This window comes from Zalophus californianus, chromosome 11 (genome assembly GCF_009762305.2).
Source record: "Zalophus californianus isolate mZalCal1 chromosome 11, mZalCal1.pri.v2, whole genome shotgun sequence".
Lineage (NCBI taxonomy): Eukaryota > Metazoa > Chordata > Mammalia > Carnivora > Otariidae > Zalophus > Zalophus californianus.
Genome location: NC_045605.1, coordinates 59289760 through 59314997, shown reverse-complemented (window position 1 = coordinate 59314997; position 25238 = coordinate 59289760). Strand labels below are relative to the sequence as shown.

General features: G+C 45.4%; 1 protein-coding gene across 4 annotated transcripts in view; it reads right to left on the bottom strand.

Moving 5' to 3' along the window:
* CLPB (caseinolytic mitochondrial matrix peptidase chaperone subunit B) overlaps window positions 1-25238 on the bottom strand; it is a 173174-nt gene that overhangs the window by 20211 nt on the left and 127725 nt on the right. Inside the window, exons 10-17 of one of the 4 annotated variants that reach the window (XR_003517316.1) lie at window positions 21853-21897; window positions 21319-21480; window positions 15457-15613; window positions 14924-14997; window positions 14662-14781; window positions 14332-14436; window positions 13710-13940; window positions 10025-10113 (exon numbers count right to left, since the gene is read on the bottom strand). Coding sequence is in view for 3 of the 4 variants with exons in the window: in XM_027578461.1 (XP_027434262.1) it covers window positions 9940-10113; window positions 13710-13940; window positions 14332-14436; window positions 14662-14781; window positions 14924-14997; window positions 15457-15613; window positions 21319-21480; window positions 21853-21897 (1068 nt within the window). In the remaining variant the exon portion in view is untranslated. Of the gene's footprint in view, window positions 1-9605; window positions 10114-12263; window positions 13941-14331; window positions 14437-14661; window positions 14782-14923; window positions 14998-15456; window positions 15614-21318; window positions 21481-21852; window positions 21898-25238 lie in introns of those variants that run through there. The other 3 variants (XM_027578461.1, XM_027578462.1, XM_027578464.2) reach the window with 3 other exon arrangements.

The following is a 25238-nucleotide window of genomic DNA, read 5'->3' as shown; positions in this document are numbered from 1 at the left end:
CCCCACTCAGTGTGGAGCCCAATGCAGGGCTCAGTCTCATGACCCTGAAATCATGACCTGAGCTGAAATCAAGAGTCAGACGCTTAACTGACTAAGCCACCCAGGTGTCCCACAGGCATTTTATTTTAAAATTTTTTTGTATCAAAGTATAATTAACATATAACATTGTTAGTTCCAAGTGTATGGCATAATGATTCCATATTTGTATGTATCACAAAATGACATCCATTGTTATAGTCACAAAATGTTTTTCTGTTAAATGTCCATGACTCATTTATTATATAACTGAAGTTTATACCTTTTGATTGCCTTCAGCCCTTTTGCCCAGCCCCCACCAAACTGTTTCCTGCATCTATGTCTTTTTTTTTTTTAAGATTTCATATATAAGTGAGATCATATGGTATTTGTCCTTCCCTGACTTGTTTGACCTAGTATAATACCCTCAAGGTCCATCCACATTTTCACAAATGACAAGATTTCATTGTTTTTATGGGTGAATAGTATTCCATATCTTGGTTATTGTAAATAATGCTGCCATGAACATGGGGGTGCATATGTCTTTCCAAGTTAGTGTTTTTCTTTGGGTAAATACCTAGAAGTGGAATTGCTGGATCATATGGTAGTTCTATTTTTAATTTTTTGAGGAACCTCCATATTGTTCTCCATGGGAGACTCACTTCTAACGAAGATGATATGGTGGGAATTAATGGTGTGCTACTTCTGAGACCAAGATCGTACAAGACAGTGTTGCTTCTGCTTGACTCTTAGATTGCTCTGGGGATGCTAACTGCCACACTGAGGATTTTAAGCTGGTATGATTTAGTGATCAGGAAATTATAATTATTTTATATATTTAATTGTCAGAATAAGCCAGCTGGATGAGGAGTTACCGTTATGGGAAGAAACTGTCAAAGATAAAAACACAAATTGTGACATTATGCCACAGAAAGCTTATTGAGTGATTTGCTCTTCCAGCAAGCACTTGGTAAGCATCCATACTGTGTCTGAGTATGTCCAGATAAGCCACAGAAATCAAGCAGAGGAAGACGCTAAACCAGCTTTGTAATTTTAACCTGCTAGAATATGAACCTTGACTTCTTTGATACAGCTCTATTAAAATACAGTTCATTTAACTTTTTAAAATTAATAGACTTGGGGCACAGGGTTGGTTCAGTCTGTTGAGCTTCTTACTCTTGTTTTTGGCTCAGGTCATGATCTCGAGGTTGTGGAATTGAGCCCTGTGTGGGGCTCCATGCTCCGTGGGGAGTCTGCTTGGGATTCTCTCTCCCCCTCCCCCCCTCCTCCTCCCACCCTCTCTAAAATAAATAAATCTTAAAAAAAAAAATAAAATGAACAGACTTTATTTTTTAGACCAGCTTTAGGTTCATAGCAAAATTGAGTGGAAAGTAGAGTTACCATATACTTCCCTGCTCCTGGAAAGCACCCCACCCCCCCGCCCAGTATCAACATCAGCATCAGAGTGGTACATTTGTTAAAATTAATGAACCAGTACTGATATATCATAAACCAAAGTCCATATTTTATATCAGGGTCCACTCTTTGTGTTGTACATTCTATGGGTTTTGACAAATGTATAATGACATGCACTCAACATTATCTATTATACAGAACGGTTTCACTGCATTGAAAATCCTCTGTGCTCCACTTCTTTGCCCCAGTCAAGCTCCTGGCAACCAATGATGTTTTTTACTGTCTCTATAGCTTTGCCTTTTCCAGAATGTCATACAGTTGGGATCGTACAGTATGTAGCCTTTTTGCATTAGCTTCTTTCACTAGTAACATGAATTTATGGTTTCTCCATGTCTTTTTGAGGCTTGATAGCTCATTTCTTTTTAGCACTGAATTTTATTCCATTATATAGATGTACCATAGTTTGCTTATCCACTTGCCTATTAAAGAATATCTTGGTTAGGGATGCCTGGGTGGTGCGGTCGGTTAAGCCTCCGACTCTTGGTTTTGGCTCAGGTCATGATCTTGGGCTTGTGAGATCGAGTCCTGTATTGGGCTCCACGCTCAGCATGGAGTCTGCTTGGATTCTCTCTCTCTGCCCCACTCCCCACACTGTGTGCATGTTCTCTCTCAAAAATAAATAAATCTTTAAAGAGTATCTTGGTTATTTTCAAGTTTTGGCAATTATGAATAAAGCTGCTATAAATTTTGTGTGTAGGTTTTTGTGTGGATTTGTTTTCAGCACATTTGGGTAAATAACCAAGAAGCATGACTGCAGGATCCTATGGTAAAAGTATGTTCAGTTTTGTAAGAAACAGTCAAACTGTACTCCAGAGTGGCTGTACCATTTTGCATTCTTACCAGCAATGAATGAGAGTTCCTGTTCCTCTACATCCTCACTAGCATTGGTGCTGTCAGTGTTCTGGATTTCAGCTTTTCTAATGTGTGTGTAGTGGTATCTCATTATTGTTTTAATATGCAATTCATTAATGATGTATGATGTTGAGCATCTTTTCACATGCTTATTTGCCCTCCGTGTATCTTTTTTAGAGAGGTGTGTGCTCAGATTTTTGCCCATTTTGTAATCTGGTTGTTCATTTTCTTACTGTTGAGTTTTAAGTTCTTTGGATATTGTGGACACCAGTCTTTAATCAGATTATGTAATATGCAAATATTTTCTCCCAGTCCGTGGTTTGTCCTCTCATTCTCTTGACATTTAACTTTGATGTGTTTTTTTTTTTGAAGCTTATTTTCTAAAGAATTTTTCTTTAAACTGAGGTATAATTTTTTTTATATATAAAAGAACTAAGGGGCACCTGGGTGGCTCAGTTGGTTGTGTCTGACTTTTGATTTTGGCTCAGGTCATGATCTCAGGGTTGTGAGATCTAGCCCCACACTGGGCTCTGCGCTGAGCACAGTCTGCGTGACAGTCTCATTCTCCCTCTGCCCCTCCCCCTGCTTGCGTGCTCTCTCAAATAAATAAAATTTTTTTAAAGATTGATTTATTTATTTATTTATTTATTTATTTATTTATTTGACAGAGAGAGACACAGTGAGAGAGGGATCACAAGCAGGGGGAGTGGGAGAGGGAGAAGCAGGCTTCCCACCGAGCAGGAAGCCTGATGTGGGGCTTGAGTCCAGGACCCTGGGACCATGACCTGAGTCGAAGGCAGACCCTTAACGACTGAGCCACTCAGGCGCCCCTCAAATAAATAAAATCTTAAAAAAAAAAACTAATATAATCCATGTCATAAAATTCACCCTCTAAAGTGTAAATTCACTGGAAAAAACTAATATAATCCATGTCATAAAATTCACCCTCTAAAGTGTAAATTCACTGGTTTGCACAAAGTTGTGCAACCATCACCACTATATAATTACAAAAAATTTTCACCACTCCAAAAAGAACCCTATTATCAATCATTCCCATTCCCCTCTCCTTGGCAACCACTAATCTACTTTGTCTCTATGGATTTGCCTATCTGGACATTTCCATATAAATGAAATCAGAATATGTAACCTTTTATAACTGGATTCCATTATTTTCTTAAAAAGATTTTATATATTTGAGAAAGAGAGAGAGCAAGCATGAGTGGGGGAGGGCCAGAGGGACAAGCAGACTCCTCATTGAGCACGGGGCTTTACCTGGGGCTCGACGTGGGGCTCCACCCCAGGACCCTGAGATCATGACCTGAACCAAAGTCGGATGCTTAACCGACTGAGCCACCCAGGCGCGCCTGGATTCCATTACACTTAACATGTTTTCAAGGTTCATCTCCATGTTGTCACACAAATCAGTACTTCATTCTTCTTATGGCTGAATATTCCGCTGTATAGATATACCATTATTTTATCTATTCATCAGTTTGATGGACGTTTCCCCTTGTTTGCTTTTTAACATCCATGTAACAAGTTTTTGTGTGGGTGTGTTTTATGTCTCTTAGGTATATATTTGGGAGTGTAATTGCTGGGACAGATGGAAACTCTATGTTCAATCTTTCGAGGGATTGCTAGACTCTTACAAACTGGTTGCATAATTTTCCATTCCCAATTCTTCACATCCTCATCAACACTTGTCTATGTTTGATTATAGCCATTCTGGTGGGTGTGTAGCGGTCTCATTGCAGTTTCAATTTGCACTGTTCCCTGATGGTTAATGATGTTTTGCTTATTGCCCATTTGTACATCTTCTTTGGAGAAATGTATATTCAGACCCTTGTCCCATTTTACAATTAGGTTGTCTTATTGTTGAGTTGTAAAAGTTCTTTCTTTACTCTGGATACTAGACTGGCCAGAGAAGGATGGAGGTTTTGAAGGAAGTGCAGTTACTGTTGATAAAATTTAGGATGTGACCATGACATAGGTGATTGAAGTGAGTGGGGGCAGAAAAAGATCATTAAATATAAGGAAAGCAGGGTGTTGGGTAAGTCATTCATGGGAAGTAAAAGCCACCAAGAATAATGGCATGTGTGGGGAAAAAGTGATACAGGGGCTAAATTCTTCTCTGTATGAGGGACAATAGTTGAGAGTTCAGTAGAAAGGGCAATGACACAAGGGCTGGAACTGTCAAACTGCTGAATTTAAAAGCTGGAAGGAAGGATGAGAAATAATCACAGAGCAGCAGTGGGGGGCTCATGTCCTGGTTCTGACAATAAAGCAGCCTCCACCTAGGAGGGCTACAGGGGAAGCAGCCTCTTAGGGGAAAGCCAAAGTAAGCAATGCCTTCAGCGGACAATTAAGGTGAAGAGATGAAGCAAACATTCCAATAAGAAGGTGCTTATATAGAATTTGATTACAGAAGGGAAGTACTGGAGGGCACATTAGAAGAGTTGGGAAGGGGAGCAGTATGTGATTTGGTGGTGATCAGGTTCAGACTCTTGGGATTACTGTGGTTCAGACTCTTGGGATTACTGTGACAAACCTGTGAGGCATGGTGGGATTAGACCTGAATGACTCTTAGAGGATGGAGAGCAAATAATTCCAGGACTGTGGTCGAGGCTCCATCCTTATTTCTGCAACTGATTGTGGACTGGAGGTAGGAGTGGGTAGGGTGGCACTCTGGTGACTTCCCTCCTCTCCTACACATTCCATATTCCCCTTGCCCTATGTCATCTCCTTAGATCATGAGTGTTCTCTGCCCAGTGGGTGACCCAAATCTTTGTTCTTTAAGAATCTGAGTGGTCCTAGTATCTAATACCTAGTTTTGATTAGGACCACAACAATACAGAAGATTGTTTAAATATAAAAAACACAGAACTAAATCTGAGGAAACCACCTGGAGTGGAGGTTTTTTCAAAGTCACTTATTCTTTTTTCATACTGTCCTTTCTTGTATTATGGTTTCTAGTCTTCCCTTTATTTTTCTGAACATTTTTTTATTTTCTTTTAAAGATTTATTTGAGAGAGGGAGAGAGAGCATGAGCAGGGGGAGGGGCAAAGGGAGAGGGAGAAGTAGACTCACCGCTGAGCAGGGAAGCCCCATGAGGGATTTGATCTCAGGACCCTGGGATCATGACCTGAGCCGAAGGCAGATGCTTAACTGACTGAGCCACCCAGAAGCCCTCTCTGAACATTTTAAATATACTTTTAAACTCAGATTTTGTTTAAAGATTTTAAGTAATCTCTTCATCCAACATGGGGCTCAAACTCACAACCCGAAGATCAAGAGTCATACACTCCACCAAATGAGCCAGCCCAGCGCTCCTCAGATTCTTTTACAATTCCTGGAGTGCAAATTTTCCCGTTTGTTCCTTTCTTTGCTCTGTTTCTTCTCCTCTCTCTTCTTCGTAATTTTTCCCTGTAAGCTCATTTTAAATAGTACTTGTTTTTCCACAGGTTCCTTTGTGAAAAGTTGATTACGGGACTATCCTTACAGAACAGTTTTGTTTGCTTCACTGGCCCAGGACTAGCTTTTTGTCAATTTTTCATTGTGACATTCCAGAAACACTCGAGTATTGTGAATTTGGACCACATTTGCACAGACAGCAAATGTATAAGTTTCTGTGTGGATGATTCTTTCTACTTACATCCCTGAGTTATGGTAGATTTTATTTCCCAACTGATCATCAGATCAATGAGTGGTGTTCTTCTAGTTTTGATTTCACAAGGAAGTGGTCCTTTGAGACTCCTGTCTTTGTTGAAGCCCTAGCACTCAGCTATTAGGCCCATATCTTGGTCCCAAGTCTGTACAAAACTCCTTACTTCCACTTCACACATCTTGGACTTTGGGGTTCCCATTCATTCCTGGCACCTTGGGATCTCCCATTTTTAGTTTCAAGCCCGGTTGTGTGTTGAACTTTTTGTTGTTGTTGTTACATTACTATTTCCATGTTTGAGGGTGGGAAGGGGGTTTGCCTGGAACTACTCCATCTGTTGCATATTGGTCAAAAGTCACCCCAAAACAAAGGGTCTTTTGAAAACACAAATGTGGTCATTTCATTCTCTTAGCATGGCATTCAAGGCACTATGAAAGCAGGTAACTTGCCTCTCTAGTTTCATTTTCCACCGCTTTCTTCTTTTCTCCACACCTAGACAGTCACAGATGACAACTCTTCTCTTTCCTTTCTCTTGTACTTGGGGTGTGTGTTGATGGGAATGAAACTGACTTATCCTCTAGTTTGCATACTATTAAGTAGTTACTGACAGTAGTAGTAGCTTGTATGTCCTAAGAGCCTAGATCCAGAAAATAGCAACTCCATGTGGTTTCACCTCTGGACATTGTAGTGTAACATGAGTTTAGTTAACTTTATTAAATTAAAAATGCTGTTGAGTCTGGTTAGGTTTGCACTGAATTATATATTGAGTCATCCTTTCCAAGAGCTTGGTATGTCTTTTCATTTGCCAGATCTTATTTTCTGCCCTTCAATAGGATTTTCTTTTCTTGTTAAGTTTATTCTTAAATATTTTATAATTTTGAATATATCTTATAATTTACCTTTGAATAGGTAACACATTAATATGGTTCAAAGTATAAAATTGAATATAGTGAATTTTCCATTTCCATTGCTATCCCTTCTCTCTACCCAACCCTTCTTCCAGAGGTATTTTTTGTATATATGAGCAAATACATATACTTATTTCTTGCAACTGTAAATGAAATGCTTTTCCTTTGTTATCATTTTCTAGTTGACTACTGCTAGAACAGAAAAAAATTATTGATTTTTATACATTTATCTTCTACTCACATGCTTACCAAATTTCCTTATTAATACTACTAGGTTTAGTATAGTCTCTTGGATTTCTTAAATACACAGTTGTATTTCATCAAAACACGATACCTTACTATTTTCCAACATTTATATCAATTATTTAGTTTTCTTGCCTAACTGCTTTCAGCTGAATTTTCAAAGCATGGTTGAATCCTGTCTTATTTCAGACTTTAATAAAAACAGCTTTAGTATTTACTATTAGGAATGTTTGCTATTGGGTGCCTGGGTAACTCAGTCGGTTAAATGTCTGCCTTCGGCTCAGGTCATGATCCCAGGGTCCTGGCATAGAACCCCGTGTGGGGCTCTCTGGTCAGCGGGTTAAGAAGAAATGTTTGCTATTGTTTTTTGACGAATAATCTTTTCCTTTTACTTAGAGCTTTATATTTTATTTTAAATTAAAAAACATTTTTAAGATTTTATTTATTTGACATAGAGAGGCACAGCGAGAAAGGGAACACAAGCAGGTGGAGTGGGAGAGGGAGAAGCAGGCTTTCCGTGGAGCAGGGAGCCCGATGCGGGGCTCGATCCCAGGGCCTTGGGATCATGACCTGAACTGAAGGCAGATGCCTAATGACTGAGCCACCCAGGTGTCCCAAAAAAATTTTTTTAAAGTAATCTCTTTGCCCAATGTGGGGCTCCAACTCATGACCTTGAGATCAAGAGTTGCATGCTCTACCCACTGAGCCAGCCAGGTACCCTTAGAGCTTTATTTTTATCAAATCATAATTAAAACTGAAACATTTTATTCAATACTTTTTAAGCATATACTGACAAAATGTTTTATTTCCTTTAATTTAGAAAACTTTATTTTGAAGTACTTTTAGACTTAGACAAAAGTTGCAAAAACAATATAAAGAATTCCTGGGGCACCTGGGTTGCTCAGTGGTTAGGGGACTGCCTTCGGCTCAGGTCATGATCCCGGAGTCCCAGGATTGAGTCCCACATTGGGCTCCCTGTCTGCTTCTCCCTCTGACCCCCTCCCCTCTCACGCTCTCTCTCACTCTCACATAAATAAATAAAATCTTAAAAAAAAATAATTCCTGTATATCCTTACTCAGATTTCCCAAATGTTAAGACTTACTTTTATCATTGTGTGTGTGTGTGTGTTTATACATATATGGGCCTGTGCATCTATGTGTATAAAGTTTCCAGATACATTTGCAAATTGCCTTTACCTCTGACCTCTAAATACTTCATTGTATATTTCATAAAAACAAGGACAGTCCCTTAATCATATATTATCAAAATAAGAAAATTAACATTAATATTAATCTTATAGCCATTTAAATAATTTTCAAATTCTTTTTTTTTTAAAGTAAGTTCTACACCCAATGTGGGACTTCAACCTGAGATCAAGAGTCACATGCTCTACCAACTGAGCCAGGCAGGTGCCCCTCTTCAATTTCTTGATGTAGTGAATTATATTAATAAATTTCCTGATAGTGAGGCTTATATCACTGAAATAAACCTAATGTGATCAGAGTGTACAATTGAACTTTATTTTATTTGGTATTTTTTATCTATAGTCATACGTGAGATTAGACTAGGACTATCAGGTTTGAGTATTAATCTTATGCTGGCCTTTAAAATTCAACTGAGCATTTTTCCATCTTATCCCAAGATCTGAAGCAGCTTATAGAATAATTAAAAATTATAACTCATCTATTTGTTGGGCTGGATATGATGGCTACAAGTAGTGTTCACCTTGTGACCATTCAGTGGAACTGTATACTTGTGATTTGCATATTTTTCCATGTATATTTCAATAAAAGAAGTTTAAGTAAAAGAACATGATTTTTTAGAAGGATAAACGTTTAATCACCTTTCCGATTTTTTCTTTGGTAATTAATTGGTCTATTCAAAGTATGTTTTGGGTGTCTGCTGGGAAATTACCCATTTGCTCTGTTTCCAAATTTGTTGCCACAGAATTCTCCTGAAATTATTTAAAATTTTTCCATATCTACATGATTTCTCATTCCTAATCTTGCATTTTTTTCCTCTTTTTCTGTTTATCAGGCTGAGGTTTTATCTATTTTACTGGTGTTTTCAAAGAGTCATTTTTCTACTTATCCTTTCTCCTTTTTTCCCCCCTTCCTTTTTTTAACTTCAAGTTTTATCTTTATTGGTCTATTTTCTATTTTCTTATGGCTTAAATGTGTTTTTCTTCCCCTAAATCTTTTTGGATTTTTGCGGGGAGGCAGGGCAGAGGGACAGAGAGAATCCTTTTTTTTTTTTTTTTTAAAGATTTTATCCATTCATTTGACAGAGAGAGACACAGCGAGAGAGGGAACACAAGCAGGGGGAGTGGGAGAGGGAGAAGCAGACCTCCCGCCGAGCAGGGAGCCCGATGCGGGGCTCAATCCCAGGACTCCAGGATCATGACCTGAGCCGAAGGCAGACGCTTAACAACTGAGCCACCCAGGCGCCCGGGACAGAGAGAATCTTAAGCAGGCTCCGTCCCCAGCGTGGAGCCTGACACAGGGCTCAATATCACAACCCTGAGATCATGACCTGAGCCAAAATCAGATGCTTAACCAACTGAACCACCCAGTTGGGTGGTTCCTAAATTTCTAAAACAATCATCATGCATCTTTGAGTTTTTCTTTTCAAATAATAAAGGTGTTACATTTTCATTTTCAAGCCCTGTCTCATGCATTCCAGGATACTCAATACAGGTTCGGGGTCTTGCTTTGCCCCATTTGCTCAGGGTCCAATCCCGGCAGATCCTACTGGCTGGCCACAAGAACACGACAAACGTGTGCTCAGTGAATAAATGACACTGTTCTGTCCTGGGACCCACTGTGAAGATCTGTGCTCACTGCATGGGACGCCCAACCATCCGAATACCTGGAGCATCTGTCATATGCTGGCACTGTGTCAGGTCCTGTGAACAGGACAGTGAGCTGGACAACCGATATCTGCCCTCTGAGTGCTTTCTGGTAACAAAGACAGACACAGAACAAGTAATGCAAGTGAGCTGAGTGTTGCCTAGGATGCTATGGAAGCGTAAGATAGGGGCCGACATCCCTTAGGAGGTGTAGTTAAGAATCTGTAGAAGTGATACTTAAGTCCCTCAAAATCTGAGGGTCTACCCTATCTCCTCCTCTCCTCTCAGGAAGGTGGCCATTGGGTTTTCTAATACAAAAGTTATCTGGTCTTGAGTTATATGCCTCCTGCTCCTGGTCACAGCTGACTGAACCAAAGACTGATCACCAGGCATAGAACTTTATCTACTTGGAATGTTCCATATAGGATGGTCACTGACTGACTGCATTAGAGCCTTCAAGGGAGGTCTGAACACCCAACAGAGTGAAAGGAGAAGAAAAGGAGATAGCAGAAGAAGAGAAAAAGAACAGGAGAGCATAACAACAGCCACAAACCCCGTGGTACTGGATTGGAACTGCAGGTATCAATGTGAGCTCACTATTTTTAATAATACACATATAGATAGAGTAATAAATTCAGATGTGTGTGTTAACATGAATACACCTATTTCCTAGCTCTGTGTGCTGAAAGGGCCTAGAAGTAATGACACTCCAGTAGCAATGAATACACCTAGTGCCTATTTTCGAGTGCAAGGAACCAGGAGCTATCTGGGAAAATAGCTGATGCCAGGGCTGGAACAGGAAAATTATGAGTGAGCTTGGAACATCTTGTGGCGCTAGAGAGTAAGGAAGGGCTAAAACAATGATGGGGGCAATGCCAAAAAAATACAGAAGCCAACCTGAAAGTGGTCCCAATGGCCAAATCTGGGCCAGTATGAGCAATGAATAAACTACCATAGTATTAGATTATAACCCACAGAATAAGACAAATATCCATTAGTTTATACTGATATAAATAAATTGTTGAATAAATATATGGGAGAAAAGAGATAGCTCTTCCCTACAAAATACCAATTAATAAATACAGATGAGATAAGTAAACAGAAAGTCATCATTAGGCCAACACAGCATTAATACTTATAAGCAAAAACCAATGATGGATGCTAAAATTCATAGGCAAAAGTTTAAGGACAAATAAGACATCTACACAGCTTCAAAGTATCTCCCCACAAGATTCTTATTAATTTCAAAGGGGAAATCATTAATTTTACAGTGGAGAAACCTGACACGTACCACCACAGTCACATGATCCAAGTTAAATATCACCCCCTGCTAGAAGGCACTAGAAGGGCACATCATCACTTCTGGGGTAGTTCTGCCAAAACTGCAGACCCTCAATCTAATCATATGAAAACAGGAGAGAAACCCAAACTGAGGAACATTCTATAAAATAACTGACCTGGACATTTCAAAAGTGTCAAGGTCATGAAAGGAAAAGAAAGATGGAGGCACTGCCAAGGGCTGAAGGAGACAAAGGAAACGTGACAAAACATAACATGGGGTCCTGGATTGGACCCTGGACCAGATAAGGGACATCAGTGGGAAAAATGGCAAAATCTGAATGTCTACAGATTAGTTAGTACTGTGTCAATGTTAACTTCCTGCTTTTAATAACTATACTATAGTTTGGTAAGATGTTAATATTAGGAGAAGTGAGGTGAAGGATATAGGAGAACTACTATTTTTGCAACTTTGTGTAAGTCTATAATGATTTCAAAACAAGTAGCAGTAGTAGTAGCAGTAGTAGCAGTAGCAGTAATAGCGTTAATAGTAGTAGTAGTAGTAGTGGTAGTAGTAGCAGTAGTAGTGGCAGTAGCAGTAGTAGCGGTAGCAGTAGTAGTAGTAGCAGTGGTAGTAGTAGTAGTAGCGGTAGTAGTAGTAGTAGCAGAAGCAGTAGTAGTAGCGGTAGTAGCAGTAACAATAGTAGTAGCAGTAGCAGTAGTAGTAGCAGTAGTAGCGGTAGCAGTAGCAGTAGTAGCGGTAGCAGTAGTAGTAGTAGTAGCGGTAGAAGCAGTAGTAGTAGCGGTAGAAGCCGTAGTAGTAGCAGTAGCAGTAGTGGTGGTAGTAGTAGCGGTAGAAGCAGTAGTAGTAGCGGTAGTAGTAGCGGTAGAAGCCATAGTAGTAGCAGTAGCAGTAGCGGTAGTAGTAGCAGCAGCAGTAGCAGTAGTAGCGGTAGCAGTAGCAGCAGCAGTAGTAGCAGGAGTAGTAGCAGTAGCAGGAGTAGCAGTAGTAGCAGTAGCAGTAGGAGTAGTAGTAGTGGTAGTAGTAGTAGTAGCGGTAGAAGCCATAGTAGTAGCAGTAGTAGCAGTAGTAAAAAGAACAGCAGTTACTGAGCTAGGGAGCAGCAGACAGCTCCCTGAGAGCCTGGACGGTGACTGCTAGAGCATCTGCTGGAGCCCATGTCCTGACTTCCGACTGCCTTGTACCCACATTGTTCTGGTATTCTGCCATCACCTAAGGGACTTTAATTCCTGCCTCTATTTTCTGTTTCCTGAAAGAGATTAGCTAACACCAAAAGGAGGGATCCAAAAAGGCCCTGCAGGGTGATGGGGTGGTCATCAGTGGTGGCTACTATCGATGGTGCCCAAGGATGCACCAGGCCTCGCTGTGTCCTGCTAAGCTGGGGCTGAAACGTGGCTCATTTGTGGTATGCCCTTGGGGGATGGTGTGCAGGCCCTCTGCTTCACGACTAACATGCAGACTGCCCAGGGGAGCAGTTTATTCCAGGCTAACTCAGCTGGGACAGCAGTATAGACAGAGCTGATGCAGACTCCACAGCCACCTGGTCACAGCCTGATTTCATGATCTCTCTCCCTACAGCTCCCCGATGGCTGTGTTCGTCTCCTGAAGGAGGCCCCATAGAGCTGAGCTTGCTTGGTCATTTGGTACTGTTGTCCAGTCCCTGAGCAGAGCAGGATAGTGACCCACTCAGCCTTCCTCCTCGAGGTGCCTTATACTGGCTTAGTTCCAGAGCTGGAGAAACATGGTCTGGCCTGACACCAGAATGTGGTTGAGGGGAAACAGCCACCATATGGCAGTGGACGGGGGAGAAGTTCTATGGGTCCCCTCTCCTTGGAATTCTAGGCTATGGGAAAGAGGGAGCTACAGTCTACACTGCACAACCTCTGTGCCTGGGCCTCTGCACTCTTTCTCCACAATCTGTGCAGACCTTCTGGGGACTCAGTTGTACGAGGGCCAGCAAAGGGTGGCAGGGCACAGCCTGGTCCCCGTCTTTTCCCAGGCAGATCTGTTCTTAGCGGGCAAACTTCTGAGTTTCCTGGGACCATGATAAAGTTCCAGAGACTACAGACCATGGGGATCATGCTGAAAGATAGAGATAAGGGACCTCCTTCTCTTCCCTGCCTTGAAGGGGATGGGGAGGCAGCCCCTCCCTTGGAGACCTGTTAGCAAGTTTTGGGCCCATAATAAAAGGTCCAGGGGAGGGCAAAATCCCTATTTTTGACTTTGAGACTGAGGAGTTGTCTTCCAGGGGCTATGAGGAGGTAAACAGGCCTCAGGCTGGGTGGAGAGGAGGGAAAGGGCATGAGGGGAAGATAGGTCAGTTGCCATGCCACAGCCGAGGGGCCTTTATTAGATGTTGAGGGCATGTAGAGGCAGGTGGGTAGAAGCTAGAGATTGTGGCACACCTTCTCAGGGTGTAGTGGGGCCCGGATGTCCAGTTTGCGGGTCTTGCTGTCCTTGTCGATGATCTCCAGCCGCAGCTTGGGTGGACGTTTCTCAGCCGGGGGTGAGGGCAGTTCGGGGCTCTTGAGCAGCTGTTTGTCTGAGTCCTCCACAGTGATGCGCAGAGTACAGCCCCCCGGCAGCAGGTCTTGTTCATAGGCGGCTGCCAGCTGGTTCACCACACGGCGCTCGACCTGTAGGTGACAGGTGAAGAGCTCATCACTGCTGGGGCCGTGGCCTGGAGCCCAGGCTCTATCACTTACCACCAGGGCAAGTCAGAAAGCTCTGGGCTTCATCTTCCCCCTCCGCAAAGTGGGGCTAACCACACACAGCTTGCAGGACTATGCTAAAGACTCAATGATGTCAGTTCCTGAGGTGCCCAACTTAGTTCCTCACTCCTGGCAGGGGTTCATACTTGCTTATCCTCCAGGACCGGGGTTTTACTTGATCATCTTCTGGTCTGGGTTCTGAAGGGGCATCTGCTCTGGGTATGGACTATTCCAGGCTGGGAGCCCAGGGTGGGGTGGGGGCACGGGGGGAGGGAGGTGTGGAGATGCCTTACTTCTCTCAGGCTCCAGTGCTCACCTCATGCTTGATGGAGCGGGCACCATAGTGCACATTGTAGCCGTCGACCAACACGTCTGCCACCTCGCGGTCCCAGAGCAGTGTGATGTTGTGCCTTTGCTTGGCCTGAGATAGGTCAGATAGGAGCATGCCCACATGTGGCCCAGTGCTTTCCATCTATCACCACTCTGGCCTGAGGCCCGGGACTGTGAGTGATTGTGTGCCCCCAGGGCCAGTGTCCCACACCACTGTGCTCCATGCCTCTAGGGGGGGTGGTGCTTCCAACCCAGTGTTCCCTATTTCCAGTGGGCAGATGACCCAACCCCACCCATGGGCAGTTCCTGCTCTTACTCTCTTGGCCCAGAAGTTCAGTTCCTTGTTGACAAGTTGGATGAGCTCTGAGTGGCAGAAGGGGAGGAAGTAGACAATCTCGTTGATTCTTCCCAGAAACTCATCCCTCCGGAAGTGAGCCTGCAGGGCCGGGTTAGGGGTGGGTGAGCTCTGTGACTCAGAAGGGGTAAAGGGAATTACTGGACCCCAGCAGGGAAGACTAAGGATGGCTAAGGGGATCTTCCCACCGGAGACTCCAGTAGGAAGGACAAAGACCTCTTACTTTCAGGATGGGGCGTATCACATTCTCCTTGAAGTTCTTTGAGATGGTTATCTTGTCATTAATCTGGACATCCCCTGTGGAAAAAGAATCATAAACTGCCTACTCCCCATACCTAGGGAGCTCTGGGAACTGTGCCTGCCTCTTGCCCCCATTCATGAAAAGAGCTCTGGCCCTGCCCCCAATGGTCTGTGTGATCCTGGTCATGGTCTCAGGCTCTTTAGGTCTCAGCCTGGTCTCCACTTGAGTGAGAGGACCGGACTGGGCACTTCCTGAGGCCCGTCCAGTTCTATGTGCTACAAATACAAAGCCTGAGGTTCCTTAAGTGTAGCAGTTGTGTGAAGGAGGGAAAGAGGGGGACAAGACTCAGGACCCAGACTTGAGTTCTGACTTGGAAGAGGGGTTGGAAGGTTCGTTTCCAAATAGAAAGGTGACAGATGTGGCCTCCTGCCTGATGTCATCCTTGCCCCCAGGAGCTGTGCTGGTGGTCTGGGCACTTGCCCAGGTGCCCAGATAGCTCAGGCCGTGTGCCATACCAAGGTTTTCGGCGATACGGTTACGGTTCATCTCCAAAGCCTCTTGCCTCAGCTGCAGTGCGTGCTGTGCGATCTCGTCACTGGCCACATTGGAGGTCATGATGAAGATGGCATCCTTGCAGTCGATGGTCTTCCCTTTTCCATCCGTCAGCCGGCCCTGGGAAAGAACCATGACTGCACAGTCAGGAAGTGCTAAGCCTGGACACCTCTTCCAGGAGGTCTCTCCAGAACCCTCAGCTGCTCACTCCTCCCGGTTCTCCCTGTCCTGGGCTGCAACCATTCCACTGGCTGAGAGTGACTCCAGTCAAAACGGAAGCTCTGTTTATCATCCATCAGTGCCCCTGATTCATCTCTGGCACCCCGAAAGTCAGCCCAATTAAACTTGCATCCATCCAACGTACTTTCTTGGAGGCCCAACTGGGCCAGGCTCTGTGTTGGGGCATTGGTGCCTCACTGAGGTTTTGACATGTTTTGTTTTTTTTTTTAAAAACAAGGTTCCTTGTCTTTTTTTTTTTTTTTTAAGATTTTTAATTTATTTATTTGACAGAGACAGACACAGTGAGAGAGGGAACACAAGCAGGGGGAGTGGGAGAGGGAGAAGCAGGCTCCCCGCTGAGCAGCGAGCTCAATGCAGGGCTCGATTCCAGGACCCTGGGATCATGAGCTTAGCCAAAGGCAGACGCTTAATGATTGAGCCACCCAGGTGCCCCAACATGCTTCTTGTTAATAAAAAATGACACTCAAGAAACCAGAATGACAATTCAGTGAGTTAAGTGTTATAAGGGGAAGCCCAGGTCACTGTAGGAGTTCAGAGGAAGGTATTTTATATGGCCATTGTGAAGACTAATACGGTCATGTGGGTTAAAAATCCTTAGTTAGCCAAGCTGCGCAAATGTTCCGAACTGTTATTAACACAGCAGACATGTAACATATATTTGTTGTATCAAAATGACCGAGATGAATTGCAACAGGTATAGTCTCTGCAACTTAAAGCCATCCTTTTGCCTGACAGAGAGGGATAGAAAATAAGGCTCCACCTTTAACCAATGTGGGAAGAGTCCTTGGAATCTTTAGCTCTTTCTAGAAGCGACACAGACGAAAGAAAGCATCTATACTGGAGACAGATGCACTGAGGAAAGAGAAAAGGAGCAACAGCAGGGAGAAGAGACAGAATGAGAGAAGTATAGCTAACTGGGGCCACGCAGTTTAAGGGCGACAAGGACTCCCCCAGTCAGCCAGCTCCCACCGACTCAGCAAACAACAAGGCTGTATCACTGTACAACAGTTCTTTACAGTCATTTATGACAAAAGCGACGGTCAGAGCCTCTCTGAGCAGAACTGATGGAGTAACAATAGTGGACAACGGGGCACTTCTCCTTGCACCACAGGCACCCTGCTTCGTGTTCTCTGTGTCCTGTTGCACTCCTCCCACCAAGCACAGTTCCTGTCACGCCAGAGGACATGGCTCTGGGGCACATCACTGACCCCAACCTGTCTGTTCCTGCCTGCCCCAGCCTCAGCTGGTAGCTAGTCCTCCTCAAGCATTTCCCTTTCCCTGGTGGTATGGACCTGACTCAGGCTCAGTCCTTGCTTCTAAAGCCAAAGCAATGGCAGACCAGCCCTGGCCCCCAGAGGCAAAAGGGGAAGGGATGTGCATTAACTTAGTATCTACTCCATGCTGGACATGGTACCTGGTGCTTTTTAGCCTTGCTTTATACTGGCCCTTGGCACAGCCTTCTTAGATTTATTTGTTTAATTTGAGAGAGAGCACGTGAGCAGGGGGAGGGGCAGAGGGAGAGGGAGAGAAATCCTCAAGTGGACTCCCTGCTGAGCACGGAGCCCCAACACGGGGCTCAAAAGGGGCTCAATCTCAAGACCCTGAGCTGAAATCAAGAGTCAGATGCTTAACCAACTGAGCCACCCAGGCGGTCCTCAGGCCTCTTAGAAAGTGTCAGTTCCAAAGGGATCAATTCAAAGGGGCCTTGAGGTCCAGGTCCTGATTACAGTCCCTGCCTTGGGGTGGGAAAAAGGGAAGGCAAGGGAGCAAGTAGATGTTCTTGAGCTTTTGCCATTGGCTTCCCTGTTTATGAGTAACAGATCAACAGAATCTACTGAGGGCAATTCTAGTTCTGGTCTCTGCACGTGTGTGTGTGTGTGTGTGTGTGTGTGTGTGAGTGAGTGTGTGTGTGTGTGTGTGTGTGTGTGTGTGAGAGAGAGAGAGAGAGAGAGAGAGAGAGAGATGTGTCCAAATGTATGCATATGTGTGTGTGTGTGTGTGTGTGTGTGTGTGTGTGTGTGTGTGTGAGAGAGAGAGAGAGAGAGAGAGAGAGAGAGAGAGAGAGAGAGAGAGAGAGAGAGAGAGATGTGTCCAAATGTATGCATATGACACTCCTCGCAGAGCTCCTTCCCGAAGATGGAGTTCACACACCGCTATACTGGCCAGAACAACCACCAGCGGCAATTCCATTCCAGGATCAAAGCCCTGCTTTTTTTAACTGGGCCTGGGGATGGGTCCCAGGTGGGTGAGGGGAGCAGACACGGCATACGAGTGACCCAAAGGGTGACTTTCACAGGGTTCATGTCTCCTCCTCCTCAGAGTCCTTGGCAGTAAGGACTGCCAAAGAGTCCTCCCCAGAGAGGGAGCTGTCCCTGTGCCACCCCTCAGCAATGACAGGGTGGGTGTGACTGCTACCCCAGGGTTGTAGGGGCGGCTTTCCCACTGCTTCTGTCCTTGAAGGGAGGCGCAGAGGCAGGCTCGGCAGGGGCCAGTGTCCTCCTGAGACTTCTGCCCTGCACGGCTGGCTCTGGGGCCACCTGGAGTTTTACTGAGAGCATTAGGGCTCCTGACCAGACTTGGGAGAACTGAGCTGGGTGGGAATGGGGGGGCTTCCTTCATGCCCCAAGACTGGATCAGGTGCCCTTACAACTTATCCTAGTGTAGCACATACCATAGTGGGCTGAAGTGCTTTTTGCTGCTGTCCTCCCCGACTTATTCATGAGCACTGAGGCAGAGACTGTGTATTGTGTGTCCCCTCTGCCCCACACCGAACCACATTCCCTCTTGGACTTTCCTGATAGGTCGCAAGGCTCTGTGTTAGCCCTCTCTTCTTCTCTGCATACTATACACCCCCTGGTTGAAAGATCTCATCCTTTCCTGTGGCTTCTCTTACCCTATCTGTGCTGACACATTCCTCAATCTCTGCTTCCAGTCCAGATCTGTCCGGCGCTCTAGACTTCTCCAACTGATGGCCAGCCTCTTAGACACCTCCACTGGGTCATCCTTTAGGCATCTCATTTTCAGCAATTTCAAACTCAGCTCCTCTTCTTCCTCACCAATCAGCTGCTTGTCCTCCTGGGTTCCCTGCCTCAGCTGAAGGCAGCAGCAGCCATCCAGTCACCCAGGCCAGAAATCCTGCAGCTGGCCGCCCTCGGGCCCTCCGTCTCCCCTCACATTCAATCCCTGAGTCCTCCACAGTCGGCCTTCTGGGAGTTCTGGCCAGCCTAAGGCCCTGCTTTAGAGCAGGCGTCCCCACATCTAGCCTGGATACTTCAACAGCCTCCTTGCTGCTCCCCCTCTTCTTCCCAGTCCACTCTCTCACGGTTGTCTATAAAGTGAGAATCTGGCCATGTTTCTCTCTTGCTTAAAGTCTTTCAAGGCTCCTTATGATCTAACAAGTAAATCCACAGTCCTTCGCCTGGGATCGTAATTGGTCCCTGCCAACCTTACCCACTCACCTCCACTGTTCTGCTCTCACTTCCCTTTTGCAGTTGCACGGTGCTGAGCAGCTAGAGTTCCCTGGACAGACCAGGATGCTTTTGCACAGTAGGTGTCTGCTGCCGGCCCTTCTCCACTCTGTTCACCTAGAACCTCCTCAGTTATCCTTGGAAGTTATGCTGAATTACTGTTGAATTAAGTTACTCAACAGAGCATCTCCCTTGATTTTGTGTGCTCTGGGAGTGGTTGGAGTAAGACAAGGTCCCTGTCCAAAAGAAGCCCATAAGCATAAATCTAAGTACTCTCGGATGGCAACTTTGGTCGATGGAACCAAGGGCATAGACTTCAGAAATGGCAGTAGGCTGGCGGAGGCTGTAGGAAGGTAGTCAGTGGAGTGACCGCAGCAGGGGAGGGGTAGACAGGGCTTATATGGAGGTGGTAACAACTTGGAGGTGGAGCTTGTTGTATCTCAGTCAGTAGCTGCCTTCCCTCTTTCTGGGCCAAGAAGGCCATCAGAGGTACCTCTGCAGAGATGTCAGAAGCTGCTGTGCCCACGAACCCTGAGCTGGGGACCCTCCCTTCCCGTGAAGGCTTCCCTGCAGATCTACCTCTTTCTTCTGGCCCTAGCTGCGTGGTAGTTATTATTGAAGCTGCAGGCTCTGCACTGGACTGCCTGGGCTCCCATCCTGGACTCCCTCTTGCCAGCTGCATGCCCATAAGCCAATCACTTCTCTCACTTTACTTCAGTCTTCTCCTCTTACACAGAGGCAGTAACAATAACCACCTTCACAGGGATGGTGGGAGGATTCAATGAACTGATACAAGTAAATGTTTTAGAACAGTGCCTGGCTCATAAAATCAAAAATATCAACTATTATCATGTCTCCTTTCCACCCATCTACTAGACAGGGAGCTCCCAGGGAGCAGGACTGGGTCTGGTCCATAGCTGTGTACCTGAATCCCATCAAGAGACTGGAACGAGGTGCGAGGTCTCAGAGCACAGGTATGGGTAACTGAATATGTGACCTTTGAAGGACAGGCCTTCATTCCTCGGTGGCTGGTCTGGGGACAGGGAAAAGCTGGGAAGCTAAGAAGACAGCAATAAAACTGGGGCAGGGACAAGGATGCTGGGCCAGGTGGGGAAGATGATGGGCAGCTGTGGGTATATCTAGATCTGGGTCTTCCTAGCTTGGTACCTGGTGTGCTATTTGGTCCAGGAAAAGTCCCTTCCTGCACTTGAGTACACTTGTGACATGGGACGCAAAACCCCTTCCTGTTGTCCCAGGGCTGTAGGGGGCTAAATGGAAAGGTAGGCTGGACTCCGTCTGGGCATGTGTTGGCTAATATAGCTCCTGTACGGGAGCAGAAGAGAAGCCTCATGCCCAGTTCTGCAGGGCCCCTAAAGGAGGTCAACCCCTCCTACGATCATAAGTCTCTCTCCTCTGCATGAGGTAAGGAGTGGTAGAGAGGGAGAACTGGGACTCTGGAATCCAATGTATCTGTGGCCCAAACGTGGTTCCTCTGCGCAGTAGCTCCATGCCATGGGCAAGACATTTATAACCTCTCTGAACCTGTTTCTTCTTCTGTAAAAAATGAGAGTTTCTACTCTGCCTGCTATTGTGATAGTTGGCAATGGTGTCTTCAGCCTAGTACACAGAATGCGCTGAAAAAGAAAGGAGTTTTTTTCATTTAGAGCTCACCCCACCAGGAGACTGTCTAGTTTGTGATGAGCCTGGAGCTCCTTGGAAGAAAAAGGCTCCATGAGCCAGGAAGGTTCTTGGAGCTTATCTTGGATCCAGCCTCCTTGTTTGTCACATGAGGCCCCTGGTGCCTAGAGATGGAGCAGAGTTGAAACTAAAAATTCAGCTCTGTCCTGGCACCTCTGCTCTGTGTCTCTCTAGAAGGCAGCCTGGGCAGCCACAAAATTTCAACTCTTGGGTAGTGCTGGTTTGTCCTCAAGTGCCCAGCCTCGACCCTGATCCAGAAAGGGGGCAAAGCCACATCTGCTAGGTGACCGAATGCACACATGTGGAAGTGGCAAGTGAAGGAGGGATCAGACAGGCCTCTGAGCCCTTGATTCTTAATGTTCATAGCTCACCATACCCCCAGATGTCCCCGACTCCATCCTAGCCCAAAGTGACTTTCACCTCATCAAACAGCTGCAGCATGATGGTGAGCACATCTGGATGGGCCTTGTCTACCTCGTCGAAGAGCACCACAGCATTGGGACACTGCTTCAGCTTCTTGGTCAGCTGGCCACCCTCCTCGTGGCCAATGTAGCCTGGTGGGGACCCAATAAACTTGGCCACCTGGAAGAAGGAAGGAAATATACTGGGAAGGCCTTTCTATACTTTTAGTTTCTGATATGGGTATGCACAGGAAAATGGCTTCATTCATTAGCAGTGCCTGTCTTAATAAGGACAGTCGGACTTTTTTCTGGGGTGGTAGGAATCCTGCTGCGATGGAAGAGGCTACAGATCTTCTCTAGGTTTCTTCTTCAGAGCAAGTCCTATGCAAAACAGATTAGTGACCCTCTTGCACCCATATGCCCCCAAAGGATGAATCCCAAGGCTGCTGGAATTATCTCAGGTCCAAAAGACAAGTCACAACAAAATACCCAGGCAGAGTCATGCTGACTTACAGGCCCTCCAAACCACACTTCAGCGAGGACTCTCACTTACCTCATGCCGCTCTTGGAACTCAGACATGTCCAGCCTGATGAAGCCCTGTGTGGAAACAAGCAGGAATCCACTTGGAGGCAGGAAGGTATAGAGGGAAGGGTTAAGAAGGAGAGCATCTCAAATATCCCTTAGGCTTTCAGACCACACCAGTGCAAGATCTTCTATTCCATTCTCATATATTTTTTGTCTCCTGGCCTCCTTTTCTGTCTACTCATCTCCCGCATGATTCCCTCATTCCCTACCTTAATAAACCCAAGTCATGTCCCTGCTCTTCTAAATCTGGCTCAGAATGTCTTTTTTCAGGCTTCTACTGGTCTGATTACCATGTCAGGATGGTGAGGGCATCCTGTGTGTGCTGGAGCCACAGCAGCGAACAAGTCTTGGTCTCCATCCTTGAGGAGAACCCCTCAAGTGGGGCAGGTAGACATGGACAGATTCAGTTACAGTCAGTGTGGACCATGATGAGAAGGAAGGGTGTCACAAATACCCAGCCAGCTCCATGGTGCCCTCAGCTTTGCAGGTCTTTGTGGGTACATGCCTCTTTGTTTTAGATTATGTTTCTTTTGTGCTAAGAAATCTTTTATTTATTTAAAAAATTTTTTTAAAAAGATTTTACTTATTTATTTGACAGAGAGAGACATAGCGAGAGAGGAAACACAAGCAGAGGGACTGGTAGAGGGAGAAGCAGGCTCCCCACGGAGCAGGGAGTCCGATGCGGGGCTCGATCCCAGGACCCTGTGATCATGACCTGAGCTGAAGGCAGACGCTTAACAACTGAGCCACCCAGGCACCCCTCTTTTGTGCTAAGAAATCTTTTAATTTATTTACATTTCTTCATTTCACTTAAAAGCTATCCATAAGGCAGCTTGTAGCCCACCTCTCTCCACCACTGGGTCTAGGAGTGATCTGCAGGGAACTGGTCCTTTGGCGTGAGGTTCAACCATGATTAGCCCCAGGGAAAGGGTATGTGTGCGTATATGTAGTAGGGGGGTTGCGAGTTAACACAGGCAGTGTTCACTTTTTTATGACGAATTTAGGGATTTATATTCCCAGGTGCCCTGTCCCTCCACCCAGACCAGGGTTCCCCAGGCTCCTTTCCCACTGGCACACATTTCCACCTCAGACAGTGCACTCACTGAAAGCACTTCTTCTGAGAGCTGGGGATGACAGGGCGCCAGGACCCTAGAGAGAGGTAGCTATCTCTGTCTGAAATTCCAGCCACGTTCTAGCACGGCTGCTGGTCAGAAATGTAGTTTTTCTGTGTCACTCTGTACCCGAGGTACAGGGCAGCAGAAGAGCTCTGGCAGGGAACTGGCTTCCAGTCCGTCTGGCCACTGTCTGCGTGGCGTAGGGCATGCTGCCTCCCCTTTTGGAGCTGCAGTTCCTTCCTATGGAGCACAGGCCCTTGTTTCCTCTCCCTGCCTCCCCAGGGTCCTGAGAGCACCTAATCCAAGAGGTAGGTAAGGACTTGGAGCAGTATTAAGGCCAGGTGGAGGTTATCACTGCGATCAGAGAACATGGGGCATCAGCCAACAAGCATTTTCAGGTCCTAGGCAGCTCAGCCAAGATAAACACAGGCTTGAGGAAGAACGGGAGGATGGACATGAGGAAGCTGGGCATGCTTCCCAGAGGGAGCAATGCCCTGGAAGCCATGAGATGGGTACCTAATGATAAGAGCTGACAGTCCCTAGATGCTTATTAAGTGCCTGGCAATGTTCTAAACAAGCTATACAGAGCTCAGAACACGTACAAGTCTATGAGGTAAGTATTATTATCATTTCTAACCTTCCAGATGAGAAAACTGAGTCACAGATTAAAGTAACTTGCCCAAGGTCCCTCAGGTTTGACAATTTAGCTCCAAGTCTGCTTTTAGCCACTAAACTCTACTGCCTCATATTTCCTGCTCTGTCAATCAGCTCTTGGCAATCTTCACCTGTAAGTTTTGAGCTTTGTGCCCCGATGTGAAGTGTCCCAGGACACCGGAAGTATAGACTTTAATGATCACTTATGTCAAGTGATATGGGTTTTCATCCTAGTTCTTCTACTGATTTGCTGAGTAACTTTGAAAAAGTTTTAGGGCTTGATATTCGTGGCTGGAATACTTTTGGTTTCACATGATCTTAACTTAGGGTCATCTAGAAGTGAGGCAACAATTATGATAGTAATATCCAATATGTACTGATTGTTTACTATGTGTGAACGGTGTTTAGCAGTTTACATACCTCCTTTAACCTTCATAATAATCCAATGAGAAAGGCACCATAATTGAACCCATTTTACAGATGAAAAAACAGATGTGAACAGAGATCCCAGCCAACTCCAGAGTAGTTTAGAGTTGGGGTTTGAACCCAGGCAAGGGGACTCAGACCCTTGCTTCTGATCCCTCTGTCACAGTGCCATGCTAACTGCGGTCTTCAGGGTGCTACCACCCTACCTCAGGAGACGATCACAGAGCCCCATTAAGGTTCTTTTTCAAGGATTATTAACCCTAATAATGGAAGTTAACAAAACTGCTCAAATTTGGGAGAAAGAGCAGAGGCTAATGACAGAAAAAAATAAGCCAAAGGTCTGATAAAGAAATTATACAAATGTGCAAATGAGACCTTGCGAGGCAGCCAGGTCCAGAGGCATTAGTGACCTTTCACAAATGAGGCGACTAAGGATCTGAGAGCCAGAACTTAAATCCAAGCCACCAAGTCCCTGGCCAGTGTCACTGAGTGTGTTATTGAGCCAGAGCTACTGCACAGTTCCTCTCCAGCTCCTGTGACACGGCACTTTCTGTACATCGTTCCTTGGGTCCTGCTAGTGTCGGGTACAGTCCAGGACTCTCAGGTTTTGAAGGCAGGTCTCACACTTGCCTGTTACATGGCCAGAAAATGTCTATGCTAAACACAGACTCTGCACGGAGCTGGTACAAGAAGGAGTTTTATAGAGGCACCACCTAGGATTTAAAAATTAAATACACAGATGGTTGTACTGGGTTTCTCATGCTTCACATCTCCCATTTTGACACGGGAACAAATTGACAAGTTTACAATTTAGCCTCCTACTGCAGCTAGGACAATGGCATTGAAAGGGAAGTTGAGAGACTGGATTCTGATTTTACTTCTTCCCCTCACAAGTGACCCTGGACGGGCCCGCCCCTACATGCTATAAGGTCTCAGTCTTCTCATCGGAAAAGTGGGTATAATTCAGCATCTATGCTATCTTCTTCATGGGGTCAAACAAGACGGTCGATGGGGTGGCACCATGGAAAGTACGAGCTGATGAATAAATAGGAGATCAGGGCTCAGGCGCTGACTTAAGTGTGCCAGAGCCTGAGCTCACTGTGACTCAGTATCTTGCTGCATGATCACGACAACTTTCGACACAGGGCTGGACAGCTG